The 15,644-nt window shown below is 36.9% G+C and overlaps 1 protein-coding gene across 1 annotated transcript; it reads left to right on the top strand.

Annotated features, from left to right (window-relative positions):
* Positions 1-9,617: 9,617 nt before the first annotated feature.
* PCOAH_00035730 (Variable surface protein Vir7-like) lies at positions 9,618-11,542 on the top strand (the record flags this gene model as incomplete). The annotated part of the gene is made up of 3 exons (XM_020060364.1): positions 9,618-9,632; positions 9,764-10,448; positions 11,085-11,542. The coding sequence occupies 3 exons, from the start codon at positions 9,618-9,620 to the stop codon at positions 11,540-11,542; spliced, it is 1,158 nt and encodes a 385-aa protein (XP_019915925.1).
* Positions 11,543-15,644: the final 4,102 nt, after the last annotated feature.

Genomic DNA, 15,644 nt, shown 5'->3' with positions numbered 1-15,644 from the left:
GTTGACCTGCTTCTGTACCTAAGGAATAGGTAAAAGAAGGGAGTTTGTGTTTTTAGTATATTTATGAATGGTATTACTTAAGATGTTGTAGGTTCACTCTTTCCTGGGTACACACTACTGTGGAAAAAAGAAAGGAAAGAGGTCTAAGGAAGGAAGGTTACACCTTTCTTTCCTTTTTCACTTGGATCTTAACAGGCTTATTCTTATCTTCCCTATTTTCATTTTCATTTTTACTTTTACTTTTATTTTAATTTTTACTTTTATTATTCTTACCATCTGGTTTAGAGACGCCCGCCTGGGCGTCGTCTTTAGTTTTCTGTGAGTCCTGAGGATTTTGATCTGTTGAGGGAAGGGGTAAAGGTGAGTCATCATTACCATCGACAAGTATTATATCAGTATTTGTGTTCATTATGCTCCGGATATGTTCATCGTCATCAAAATTATTTTTAGAAGATGATGTGCCCGCTTTCGTAACTGTGGTGGTTGTGATGGAAGTGACCCCATCAAGAAGGGGTACTGTAGTAGTTAATGAACGTAACAGTGTTCGGTACTTGGGGCTCATACTTACCTGACTTCCCTTTATTAGGGTCTTTCTCCTGGGGTGGCTGCGCTGGGGCTGGTGGAACGCCTGATGTTGATGATGTTTCACTCCTCCCCTCTGGTAGTTTGACCGGTGCTGGTTTTTCTGGGGCAGGTTTGGCAGGAGCTTGTGGGTTACATAAAGTTTCTATAGTAGACAGAGTTTCTTTTATTTGTGGATTTCTCTCGAGCTCCGTTTTTATATTTGGCCGTTCGTTGTCATTCTTTCCAATTATAAAATTTGTACATTTGTCCCAATTACATTGAATACATGTACTCCCCCCTTTACACTCATCTGTGTGAAGATTTTTCCCTTTATCATTAAAGATTGTTTTCACAGTCCCCTCGTCGATACAAGATTTTTCCATAAGAAGTTTTCCATATTCATTTAATATTAGACAGGCCATAGTTTGTTTAAATAATCTATTATTTTCCTTGTGCTCCTTAGAAGTTCCCTGCGAACCCTCCGTAATACTATATATATGTTCTAAACCCTTAACAATGTAAGTACATGCCTTTTTCTCTGCTTCACTCAGTGTGTTCTCTTTCTTCTCATCAGTGTTTTTGCAAAGAGGATGGATGTCTGAACCTCCCTTCGCTATATTTTCAGACAGTTCATTCAGTACGTCACGCTTAGCATCATTCCAGGCTTCACTCTGCCAATACAATGGAAAAAGAGGGAAAGGAGGGGGGGAACACGTAAATATAAGGAGTACTTATACAAAAAACATTTCCATTTTCTTCATGTGAACATATGTATATGTTCGCCCAATTTCAACTCTATACAATTAGATTTTGATGCCAAAGTATGAATCCTTTCCAAACCTCCCACACGTTTTCTGTCCTCCTCTCTTTCCTTTTGTCCCTGGTCCTTTGTGTTATTACGCATTGAACGCGATTACATAAGTTATTTATATTACTTATATCAGTTAGAGTTTCCTGTGCGCTGGTATCCTGCTTGAGCATTGTTTCCAATTTGCCCTTCACTTCTGTTTCACCTACGTTACACTTTAAGTCTTTAACCCACTCACACTTAACACATTTATCCTCCCCTTCCGTACACCAAGTACTTATTTGTCCATTCCCTTGAGTGAATGCTTGTTCTATTGTTTTCTCACTGACCGTACAGGGCGATTTAACGTTCTTTTTCAGCATATCTGCATAAGCATTTAACAACAGGCATAACACAGTTTGCTTAAATAAGCGGTTATCTTCAGGGTGGTTATCCTTATTTTTTGGTTCTTTCTGAATTCCATATATATACTCTAAGCCTTTCGTAATGTATGTACATGCTTTTCTCTCTGGGTCCGTGACTCTTCTACTAGTTGGCTCTGAATCAGTGCAGTAACCTGGAATATCTTCGCTATCCTGAGATATTTTATTAAACATATTTGTGGCCTCCTTCTTAATGTCATCCTTCATGTTATCCTGTTCATAGAGAAGGAGAGGGAGGAAATAGGGAAGGAAACAAATGTATGCTATGTAATTATATGTCCATACCCCCCCTATAATTATGTCTATCCCCCTATAATTATGTCTACCCCCCTATAATTATGTCCACCCGCCCTATAATTATTATGTCCATCCCCTATTTGTGTGTCTAATTTCCCATGTTCAATTTGTACAACCTACAGTACTCACAAAACTGTCTTTTTATTGTAATGAACAACACTGTGTTCCTTTTTATTGTAATGAAGACAATATAATATTGTGTGTTCACTTACCCAGGTTGCCTCTTTTCCATCCCTGTTATTGCTCCATTTCTTGCTTACGCATTGTATTCGTGTACAGAAGTTATTTATAGTAGTTATATTAGTTAGAGTTTTTTCTATGTTGTTATCACTGTTGAGCATTGTTTTCAACTTGTCCTCTACTTTGGTTTTATTGCTTCTGTTGTCGCTTATTTGGCAATCTGTATAGGTCTTATCCCTTCTACATTCCACACAATCACCATTTTCCTTATCCAAACACCAAGTATCCTTTTTTTCATTTCCTTTGCGAAACATTTTTTTTATTTTGTCCTCGTCTACAGGGCATTTCTCTTTTGTTTTCTTTATGAGGCGATCAGCGTAGGCGTTCAATAAAGCGCATAACATGGTTTGTTTAAATATTTTGTTATCAGGTGATGGTTTCCCATCTTTGTCTACATCAGTACCTTCCTGAGTAATACTATAAATGTGCTTTAACCCTCTGGAAATGTACTTGCAAGATTCCCTGTCTTTTTCAGTTACGAAGCCATCTTTCCATACATTCTTTCCACATACACTGTCGACGCTTGCGTCGTCGTCCTTCATAGTCTTAGACATGTTTTTCAATTGATCCGTAACGTCGTTCCACATGTCCTCCTACAAATAGAAGAAAAGAAAGAAGACAAAACATATATGTACACTTAAGTAATATATAAATGACTTACGACCTTTCTCTTTGTTCAAACATGGAAGTCACATTATTCATTTAATTTTTCCTATATACAATGAGCAACATTGTCTATTACCATTGTCTTGCTTCCTCCACCCTGCGCTGTTCTATTCTTGAACCATTTCCCTACTACGCACTTTGTACGGTGACATAAACTATTTATTGTACTTAGAGCTTGTGTTATTTTGTCATTATTCTGTTTGAGGATCAGATCCAATTTGCTCTTCATATCCTGATTGTCTATTGTGCACTTTGAGTAATCCTCTTTCTTGCAAATATCACACTGACCATTCGTGCATGCATTCTGCTTAATTTGTTCATTCTTACTGAAGGCCCTTTGTATTCCTTTCTCCACAGGGCACATGGATTTTTCTTCCTTTTCCAATTTTTTCACGAGTTCATTTAGCATCATACATGCTGCCAGTTGCTGAAATTTTTGATTCTCTACAGGGTTCTGTTCATTTGTCCCTGCACTCAACTGAATACTGTATATATTTTTTAATCCTGCAGTAACGAGCTTACATGTTGCCTTCTCCTTTTCATTCAGTGTACTACTTTGCCCATTATTGTCATTACAATACTGGTCAGCTTTTTCGTTCTCCTTAAGTACATCTTCAAGGAATTTCTTCCCATGTTTGTCGATGTCCTTCCAGAAGTACCTCTGCACATAAATGGTAGAGGAGGAATATATATAAAAATTCCGTGCGTACCTGAAACCAAGTTTTGTGTACTCTTTGTTCATATATATATAAGACATTCTACCCCAGTGGAGTACCCTAAAATACAGTGATTAATAGTGCTCCTTACCATGTGCTCCTGCTCATATGTTTTGTCCTTCTTTCTGATTTGAAACCACTTCTTTCTTACACAATCTAAGCGTGTGCAGAAGTTACTTATAGTAGTTATAGAAGTTAGAGTTTCTTGTATTTTGTCATTTTTCTGGAGTTCATCTTTAATTTTTTTCCGTAGATTTTCTCCATTAATAGGAAGATCTGCGCACGTGTCCCACTTACAATCTTCACATTCAGGTTCCGTGCATGCAGATTTCTTAATTCCCTGTCCAGTAGTAAACGCATTCTTTATAGTGTCCTCTGTGATACAAGAATTTCCCTGCTCCTTTAATATGTCCGCGTATACATTCAATACCAGGCAGGACAAGGTAGTCTTCAATTTCCAGTTATCTTCAGGCTTGTCATCTTTGCTTGGGTCCTTCACTTTTTCAATTCCGTATATTTCCTTTATCCCTTGAAAAATATACCTACATGCTGCTTTGTCCATATCAGTCCATATAACATTTTTCCCATTACTGCCATTACAGTATTGGTCCCCATCGCCGTTCGGCTTAGATACAGTGGTGGATAGTGCATCAACCCTGAGCTTGACATCGCCCCAATATGCCTCCTAAACACACCAGGAAAGAGAGGAATAACATATACATATAAGTTTAGAACATATATACAAGGATCGTGACCGCTTTTCTTTCTTCCTATTATGTATAAGGAATACTACTCATTGAATTACCCTTAACTATAATGGACAGTATTGTTCATTTACCCAGTCCCCCTTCTCTTTTTTCGGGCGATTTCTGTTTGGGAACCATTTATTCGTCACCTCTTCTAAGCGTTTCTTTAATTCACTGTTGTTGCAGGTACCACTACCTGCAGCAGCTGTAGCAGTTTGTGGTGGTTGGCTCCGTGAAGGGGGAGGATTCCCTTCACTTAAATAGATAATTAAAGGTTCTTCACCATCTTTACTTTGCCTATAGGAAGGACGGGGTAAAAAAAAAAGAAGAGAATGAGAGAGAGAAAATACTTCTTTCCTTTTTTTTGCCGTACAATTACTTTTTTAAAGCATATATGTGTATATATGTTATATATATATATATATATATAAGTAATCGTACCTGCCATCTGGAGCATATTTTACACTCATTCCGGGATTTGCACCGATATGTACTATAATGTCTCTATCCCCATGTCCAGAATCTCTGCTAGTTTCACTGTTTACTGCACTACTTGCTGCGCTGCTCTGTTGCTGTTGTTGTTGATGTTGTGGTGGTGGACATTTTTTTTTTGGTACCTTATCTATTAATGTCATAACATCTCTGTTACTCCTTATAGCGTAACGAATAATACTTAACATTGGTGTTTCCTTTACTACCATGGGTTCCATTACTCCGTAATTACATTCCCTACACACACCTCCTGTATTGGATTCTTGGCCTGACCATCCTATTCCACTAAATGCACTGTTTAATTTCTTCATTGCAAGGAATGCATTCCATACAACATTCTTCTTATCACAGTGATCATGTAGGTATAACGTGGACCAGAAGTTCATTATTGCACATTGTACGTACTCTTTTACCTCCCTATCGACATGTTTTCCTTTTTCACATGGACCTCCGTCAATATTCCTTATTCTCATCAAATTCCTCAAAACATATTCGCACACTTTTATATCTTCGTTTGTCATTCTATTTGACCCTTCATTCATTTCCTTGCACCCTGCTTCAGCGCTTCCCTCATCACCCTCCTTTTCCATTCCATTCAGGAATTCCTCAATCCAAGTCTTCATTTCTGTGAGTAGCATTGTCTGAATGATAGATTAAGAAGTTCATATATGTCCATTCTGTATATTATATTCATTACTATTAGAAGTAAATAGCATAACACAAGGCAGTAACACATTCATACACTATACATAGATAACATTGTATTACCTCCCCTGCGCCTACGCTTTCGCCTGTATAATCATGCTTCTCCAACCATTCCTTCTTTAACGGGCCAAATATTTTATCTTCATCTTTAGCCTTCGACGGAGCCATTTTTTTTTGCGACTATTTAATAATTTGGTCTTTTACTAAATGAAAACAATAATAACATTACATCATTGGGTACTACATGTGTACAGAACGTACATTAATTCTTCAAATCCACATCTACAAGCATATTATCATTCTACAATTGATTGGCTTGTTCCTTTCAGGAAGTATGTGGAATTTTTTTTTTCGTATTTTTTTTCACTCCTTTTCTTCCTTCACTTCCTCCTCTTTCCTTCACTCCTTTTTAACTCTTCTTTGCTTTTTCCTTCACTCTCATTCTTTCACTTTCGCTTCTTTTTTTGCTTTTTTCCAAAAAGAGAAGAAAGAAACAACCTTCCTTTTCTTATGCACTCCTTTGCTTCAGAAAAAAAAAGGAATTACCCACCTTCTTGTTTTTTTTTTTCTATTTTTTTTCTATTTTTTTTTTTCAACTTTTCTTCTTTTCTCCTTTCTTCTCTTTCCTTCCTCCTTCTCCTTCTTCCTTACATAAAACTACATTCTTCTTATTAAAAAGAAAAAAAGAAGAGAGGGAAAAGAAGTGAGGAATGGAACAACCTTCCCTTCTCCTTCCTTCCTATATATACTACTCTGTTATTAAAAAAAAAAAAACGCACTTAAACACCTTTTTTCTCTTTCCTATTCTTCATTAACTTCTTTTTATTTCTTTAAAAAAAAGAAGAGAAGGCAAGAAGGAGAAAGGGAAGCAACGTTCCCCTCCTTCCTCTATACATATGCATTCTTCGTAAAAAAAAGGAAGAAGAAGGAGAGAATAACTTACCCTTCCTTCTTCTCTCCAATTTTTTTTTCCCTTTCTTCCTCTTTCTTTTAAAAAAACAGGGAAGAATTATCCACGTCTTCTTTTTTTACAATTTTCTTTATCCTTTCTTTTTAACGTGCTCTTTTTCTTAAACCTTTTACTTTTGTTCTTTTACCTTCTTCTTTCTTTCCTTTACCCTTTTTTTAATAAAGAAAAAAAAAAAAAAACAACCTTCCCTCCCGTCCTACATACATTGCATTCTTCTGAAGAAAATGAAGAAGGAAAAAGAGGAAGAAGGATGAGGAAAAACAGAGGAATTACCGACCTCCCTCCTTTCTTCCTTCTATACACTACGATCTTCCAAAAAACAAAGGAAATGAACGAGGGACAAAAAGAAAAGGAATTGCCCACCTTTTTCCCTTGTTTTTTTTATTTATTCTTTTTAATTCTTTTCTTTCCAAAAAGAACAATCTTCCTTTTTTCCTATACACTGCATTTAACCCATGTACTCTTTTTTCCATTCTTCTAAAGGAAAAGAAAGAGAAGAGAGGAATTGCGCACCTACATTTTTTCTTCTCTAAAAACATTCCTCTTTTCTTATTCTCCTTTTTCCCCATTCTTTTCCTTTCCTCAACCCCCCTCAAACTTCTTTTCCCATAACACCCTTCCACCCCTAATAACCTTCCTTCCACCTACCACCATAACACAACCTTTCTTCCACCTACCATCCTAACAACCCACCTACTACCCTTAACAACCCACCTACCACCTAACAACCCACCTACCACCTAACAACCCACCAACAACCCCTAACAGCACCTTCCTTCTACCCCTAACAGCACCTTCCTTCTACCCCTAACAGCACCTTCCTTCTACCCCTAACAGCTAACACAATCTTCCTTCCACCTACCACCATCCCTAACAACGTTCCTTCCAACTACCACCATCCCTAACAACGTTCCTTCCACCAACCACCTAACAATCCACCTACCACTTACCACCCTAACAACCTTTCTTCCTTCTTTCCTTCTTATTCCTTGTTTCCTTGTTTCCTTGTTTCCTTCTTATTCCTTCTTTTCCTTCCTTAGACCCTTCCTTTCCTTCCTTAAGGAGGGAATGTTGTTCCCTTTCGTCCTAAAGGAATGTTGTTCCCTTTCGTCCTAAAGGAATGTTGTTCCCTTGGTGGGAAGGAAATTTACTATTACCACAAGTCATTAGGAAATAGCACCTCATCCCTCCCCCCCCTCCCTTCCACACACACACCCCAAAATGTTCTACTTACCATGGAGAAACATATCATTCGAGCTGAATGTACATTGCCCTGTCCCGAATGGGACAGGACATAATGCATTTATTTATAAAACATGATGTTACAATAATGAAAGATGCATACATCCCCTATGTGTACAGTGTGAAGTGTGTATACACATTTTATTAAAAAACTGCTGTTCCATGTTTCCATTGTTCCATGTTTCCATTGTTCCATGTTTTTGAAGTTCAAATCCGTTTGGATAACCACACCATATATAATGGACATCCATCGTATTTAGTTCCATAAGCACGGAATTCACTTTGACCTCACCATAATGGACCTATCATATAGTGTCCGTTCCATAATGGGCAACCACACCATTATATAATGGACCCCACCATATAGTGTCCGTTCCACAATGTGTGTGTTCCATATAATGTTCGTTCCTTATGGGAGAGTGACGAATGCTATGGTGGTGGCACATGAATTCAATGTAGGAATAACGTCATAGTTCCATTTCATAAACATATTTGCATAAGGATGAGTGTGTACATTTGAAGTTTCCCTTTTTCCCTTTTCCTTTTTCCATTTCTTCTTTTCCCTTACCCCTTTTCCCTTTTTTCTTACATTCATTATAAAGTAGGGTGTATGCAATATTTTATATATATAAAGAAAAGCAAAGGGAACGAACAAACAAATATATTGTTGTCATTCTATATACATGAAATGTGCCACATACACATATCATATTATGTAACACATACATTTATTACAGGTATATGTAGAAATAAGTACAAAAAATAATTGACAACAGTCGAACATTATACACTCTCTCCCCATAGGAAATTGATCATAATATATACACAAAAAAAGCACTCAATTCAGTACTTACTCTTTATATATATTCTTTACTGTTCAAGCGTACCATTAGTACCTTATACAAAGAAAAGAGGATGGGGACATGAACATACACAGTGTTGTAAATATATATTCATATATTTATTATTCACAACTGTATATGCTCCTAATATATTAATTCAGTAGTTCGCACTTTGTTAAGGGGGGAGGGAGGGGAATATATATATACACATAACAATATAAAGTGCAAATTCCGCATTAATGGGTTATTCGTAATATACTTAAACAAAAAAAGAGGGGAGGGGAAAGAACGTAGAATTATTATTATTATTATTATTTCGTGATCATAAGCGAAAGAGGGAAGAAGAAGGGGAAAAAAAGAGGGGGAAAAGGGAAAGAAAAGCACCTTCTACGTATAAATTGAGATCATGTGCGCTAACAATTTTTAAATTAAACCTTGTTTGAGTGGAAATAAAATATAAATACGTAGTGCATGATGAAATTTTCTGTTCAGGCGGGATAATTGTATTTTTGTATACGTAATGATGGATGCATGTAAATAGGAACATAATACTCTATGTAGTTATTCACAATGCAATAATATAATAAATGGAGGCTGACGAATGTATATAAGGAATTCAATTCATCCCCCTTCTTATTTTACTATTATGGCACATTCGTTCCTATTCTTTCATTCAATTACATATATATAATGATTTAATACATGTATGATATTCCATTATCATTTGTTTAAGAAAATTGAAGCAATATGTGTTACTGAAAGGGAAAGAATAGAAATTTGATATATGTGCAAGCTCCTAATCCCTAGTCGAACGGAATTGTAGCACACATACAATTGTTCTTCGTTAATATAAGGAAGAACACACATTTTAACACAGATTCATTATATACAGGAGAATACATGAACAATGACAGTGGCAGGGGTACCCACATTTATTTCCTTATTCGAAATAGATTTAAGCAGTGTGTATATATAATACCTCATGAATAGTGGAAAAAGTAATAATGTGGAATGTATAGTTACATATATATATTTAACCAATTACATTCTTAGGAAGAACATTTAAAACTGTTATCTGCAAAGAAGGATTTATACGAAGAAATAGTGAAAAGGGGAGAAGTTCAAAGCAACTGTAATAGTCAGACGGATAGGGATCATGCTAAGACTGAAATAGGAAGGTACCTTAACCTCAATGCGCACGCAGATAAAATTGTAGGGGCATGGTGTCATATACATGGGAATAACCGAATCACGAGGTCAACGGATGACCGTTGTTATTTCTTTTACTACTGGTTAGGTGATATCCTATCCAACCATTTGAAAGATTCTAACTCATTTAAAGACGTCATGGGAGAAATTTACAAGGAACTGCTGAAACCAGGTCTTGGAACTGTTTGCCAATTATTATGCCGGGATATTGACATGGAGAACTTCAAAACAAAGAAAATAATATATCATTATTCTAAAGACCGCGCATTTATTGAAATGTACTTAGAGAGCAGTAGCAATTCCTGTAAGTTAGAATTTTCAGATCATCTGAAGCACATTGTTTCAGCCTATGAGACTGTACATGGCGATTGTAAGGACAGTATGAGTAGTAATTGTTGTAAACAATTTCAGGACATATATACAAAGAACGAGAATAAAGCAACGTTAGAATTAACATGCACAGTGCAGCCTACTCCAAAAAAACCATCTGCTGGAGATGACTTCGACCTTGGCGACGCCGTCGTAGATGGTAAGTACTATATTGTGTTAGTGTACTATGGTGGAAGGAAGGTTGTTAGGTGGTTGGTGGTAGGTGGAAGGAAGGGTTGTTAGGGGTGGTAGAATGAACGGTTTAGGGGTGTTAGAAGGAAGATTGCTAGGGGTGTTAGGTGGAAGGGAGGATGTAAGGGTGTTAGGTGGAAGGGAGGATGTAAGGGTGGTAGGTCGAAGGAAGGTTGTGTAAGGGGTGGTAGGTGAAAGGAAGCTTGTTAGGCTTGTAGGTGGAATGGAAGGTGGTGTTAGGTGTGGTGGAATGAAAGAAGGAAAGGAAGGTTGTTAGGGTTGTTAGGGGTGTTGGTGGAAGGAAGGTTGTGTTAGAGGTGGTGGTAGGTGGAAGGAAGGTTGTGTTAAGGGTGGTAGGTTGTTAGGGGTGGTAGGTTGTTAGGGGTGGTAGGTTGTTAGGGGTGGTAAGTTGTTAGGGGTGGTAGGTTGTTAGGGGTGGTAGGTTGTTAGGTGTTGTAGGTTATTAGGGGTGGTTGGTGGAGGGTGGTGAAGGAATGAGGAGTATGTTCCCCCCTGGGGCGGAAGTACACCCAAAGGGTGTATAAAAAAAAAAAAAATATATATATTATATTGAAATTACCTTTCGTATTTTTTTTTTCTTTAGGTGGAAATGACGATCCACCACCACCACCGAAACTTAAACCAAATCCGAATCCAAATCAAGCTGGAAGCAGCGGTTCCTTTTCGGATGCCGATTTAGCAGATGGTGTCTCTGGTGGAGAAGGAAAGGGAGGGAGTGATGGTGGTGGTAGTCACAGAAAAGAAGGGGAAGAGTCTGGTTCTAGCAGCATCGTCCCTGCTGCTGTGTCAGGTGCATTAGCTGCAGTAGGACTTCCTGCCTTAGCATTCCTTTTTTACAAGTACAAATCACACCTCTTCTTCCTTAATAAACATAACCACTCTGGAAATGGAGGAAGCAGAAGTAAAAGGTTCGCCATTAGGAGAGAATTCAACAGGTTCTCAAACGACGACGACTATACGGAGAACGACTCAACAACGGAATATGATTCAACTAATTCGTCAGAATATTCCATTCCATACACTACTTCATCATCCAGATGAAGAAAGAAGGTTGTTAGGGTGGTGGTAGGGTGGAAGGGCGTATGTTGAGGGAAGTGTGCAAAGGGGTGCAAATTTTAGTGTTAGGGTTGATGGTGGTAGGTGTTAGATGGTTGGGGTGGAGGGTAATAAGTGTGAAGGAAAGAGGGTGTAGGAAGATAAGTGAAGGAATGTGTGTGGAAGGAGTGGGAGTGAAAGTGTGGGAGTGAAGGTATGAGAGTGAAGGAAAGGAAGTGAAGTTAAGGGAGTAATGACATGAGAGTGGAAGGAAGGGTTGTGGAAGGAAGGGTTGTGGAAGAAGGGAGTGTGGAAGGAAGTGTTGTGGAAGAAGGGAGTGAGGAAGGAAGGGTTGTGGAAGAAGGGAGTGTGGAAGGAAGGGTTGTGGAAGAAGGGAGTGAGGAAGGAAGGGTTGTGGAAGAAGGGAGTGTGGAAGGAAGGGGTGTTAGTGTGGAAGGAAGGGGTGTTAGTGTGGAGGGAAGTGTGTTAAGGTGTGAAGGAATAATAGTGAAGGAAGGAGAGTGAAGTTGGTTTGTGTGAAGGGAGTGAGATGAAGAGAGTGTGAGGAGGGTGGTGAGTGTGGGGGAGTGATGCAGGGAAGGAGAGTGTGTGGGGGCGTTAGGTGTAAGGGGTGTGAGTGTTAGGGGGCTGTAAGGAGGATGTAAGGGGGATGTTACATTCTTTTTTTTCTTCTTCTTCTCTCTTTTTGTAGAAAAAAAGATTAAGAACCACTTCTTTGAACTTAAATGTTAGAGCAGTATGAGATGTGCAATGAAATCAATTTTTTTTTTTTTAAATTACGTTTATTTCTATACATATATATATATCATTTTATATGTTGTAATAAAAATTTCACTTTAAATTAGATTTACACACTCATAAAGAGAATAACTAATCGCATATGCGCACAGTGCAACTTCACAAACACTTTGTAATTTAAAAATAAAGAAAAAGAAAAACATACACTCTTATTTTAAACCTACTCTTAATTTTAAAAATTAAAAAAGAAGAGCAAAAACAAAAACAAAGCAAAAAAAGTGAAAAAAAAGCAAAATGACACCTCTTGCAAAATATTTAAGACTTATCTTCGTATTTTACTCCTCGTGGGCACAATATAACCCTAACCACCACCATTACGTAAGATTAGGAGCTGTTACATTTTTTTTTAGAAAATTGACGCACACATACATTTATTATGAACAAAGTTTTTATGCTTTTTTAATAAAAATAGGAAAGGAAAAAAAAATTTTCCACCCCTAACAACACTTCTCTTTTTTTCCTTTTCTTTTTTTTACTTAGCTCATGGTACACGCTACCGCCTCATGGGGCAGAAGTAGTAGTGCAACAGGAACAGGAACAACGCCCAGCGGTTTTGACTCATCAGATTCGTCAGATTCAAGTGCCAGCGGATCACTAACAAATGTAACTCATGCAAGGACGAGGTTGCAAAGCTCATTTTTTCATAAAAGTGATAATAATGAAGACGACCCCTTCAAGAATGCTATGCCTAATTTACCATATGAAAGAGGAAGGAAAAAAAAGGATAGAAGTGTTAAGGACAAATGTAAAACAATGTGCAAAAGGTTTTTTCATGATTGTCGTCGAGGAATGAAACATAGAACTTTATTATTACTTACTTTGCTGATTTTGGGTCTTATTTCGGAAATTCCATATTATATGATCTCAGCTGGAATAACCTCCCCTGATGGCCTCGGATCACTTCGATCAAGTGCACAAGCAGTTTGCTCCGGAATTACTGATTTTACTGCTACTTTGGCGTGGACACCCGCAATTCTCACAACCATAGTACTACTTATGGTAGGTGCATTAGTTGCATTTTATTATTACCGAGCCCGAAAAAAATATATCAAAAAATTAAAATATAAAAAATTCGATTCAAAAGTAGATTTATCACATAGAAGGATGAAAAATACCACCCTAAAGGACAATCTTAAATTAATTTGTGAGAGGTTCACGTGCCGTAAAAATAGGAGTTGGACGTTGTTATTTGTTATATTGGTTATGCTGGGTCTTTATTTATTAGTCCTGTATTATTATGCAAATTCACGAATGGGAAGTTCTGGTTTTCCCTGCCCTAAAGGATTCCTGAAATAGAGGTAGCAATTATTTCCGTAACTTCCGTTTATTTGGTGACACTTTTTAAAAAATATGGTACTCGTCATTCTCATAACCATAGTGGGGCTCGTGTCCTATTGGTGGTTGTCCTATTGACGGTCATCCTATTAGTTGTTTTATGAGTTGCTTTATTATAGTTGCTTTATTATAGTTGCTTTATTATAGTTGCTTTATTATAGTTGTTTTATTATAGTTGTTTTATTATAGTTGTTTTATTATAGTTGCTTTATTATAGTTTCTTTATTATAGTTGCTTTATTATAGTTGTTTTATTATAGTTGTTTTATTATAGTTGTTTTATTATAGTTGCTTTATTATAGTTGCTTTATTATAGTTGTTTTATTATAGTTGTTTTATTATAGTTGTTTTATTATAGTTGCTTTATTATAGTTGCTTTATTATTACCGAGCTCGAACGAAATATATCCAACGCTCCAAATACACAAAATTCGATCAAAAATCCTATTCGAGGAATTTATCACATAGAAGGATGAAAAATACCACCCTAAGGAACAGAAATAACAACACCTTAACAGACAAATTTAAATTAATTTGCAAAAAGTTAACCTGCCGCAAAAATAGGGGTTGGACTTTATTGCTTGTTATATTGGTTATGGTAGGTCTTTATTCATTAGTCGTGTATAATGCATATTCAGGTGTGGCGGTAAGTTATGGTATGATAAGTTCTGGTGTGCCAAGGACGGGTGTGCCAGGTCTTCTTTTCCTCTGCCCCCCAAAAAACTGACTTAATATAAATATTTAACACTAAATAAATAAAAAAATAATCTTCATACAATCTATGCATATGTACACAAAACAAAGGAATGTACGCGCACTTTTTAAATAATATATATGCTACTGTTGGAATTAAATAAAAAAAAAAGCTGCTCACATTTCAAATAATATATGTTATTGTTAGAATTCAATAAAAACGTAAATAGACATATAGGCATGTGTGAATTTCTTAACTTTCCCTGCTTTCCTTTCCTACTTATTAGACCCTTCCTTCCTTAGACCCATCCTTCCTTCCTTAGACCCATCCTTCCTTCCTTAGACCATCCTTTTCCTTCCCTTCCTTAGATCTCTCTTTCCTTCCCTTCCTTAGATCTCTCTTTCCTTCCCTTCCTTAGATCTCTCTTTCCTTCCCTTCCTTAGATCTCTCTTTCCTTCCCTTCCTTAGACCTCCCTTCCCTTCCTTCTCCTTAGACCCTTCTTTTCCTTCCATTCTAACACCCCTCCCCCCTTCCCCTGGAGGAGCAGTAGGCATCACATTCCAAATGTGTTACATTACATGCGATCGTAACGTATATTTCTATGTTGCCCGTTTCTTCTACCATTATTATTATTTGCTCCCCTTCCACTTCTAGGTGCAGTAGTAGTGTACGGTGTAGTAGTAAATAAAGATGAATTGTCTTCTGTTGACAAGTCCATTGTTGTGGAAGAATTTTCTGTTGTGGTAGAAAATTCCGTAGAAGTTTCTCTTTCTGTGTCGAAGTCATTTTGGGCTGATCTCTTCCTTATTCTTCTGCTTCCACCCCTTCCTCCTCCAAAAAAAGAAGAAGGAGTATTACGTATACGAGAGTATAGTGGAGTGTACTAAAATAAAGAATAAAGGGAAGGAAAATAAAGACATATAAATATATGTTATATATATATATATATATATATATATATATATATGTATATATATATACATTACACATGCACAGTGTAAATCACCATTTTGCATTTTCAAAAAAAAAAAAAAAAGGGGAGGAGATATTATTTAATGTTATTATTTATATTTTTTTAATTTAATAATAATTGTGATTGTCACCTTATATAATGCAAATGTGATTAGTGGCAGTCCTATTATCGGTATTACGGATGATATAACAGTGGTTGTCGTAGGGGTATTGATGGTTCCAGTGGGGGTCCCCACTGCTGTGTGAGATTGTGATTGTTCCACCGTACGTACGGGTTTTTCCTCGGATA

Source organism: Plasmodium coatneyi, chromosome 11 (genome assembly GCF_001680005.1).
Source record: "Plasmodium coatneyi strain Hackeri chromosome 11, complete sequence".
NCBI classification, from domain to species: domain Eukaryota; phylum Apicomplexa; class Aconoidasida; order Haemosporida; family Plasmodiidae; genus Plasmodium; species Plasmodium coatneyi.
The sequence above is the reverse complement of the archived record's forward strand: the minus strand, read 5'-3'. Positions and strand labels throughout refer to the sequence as shown.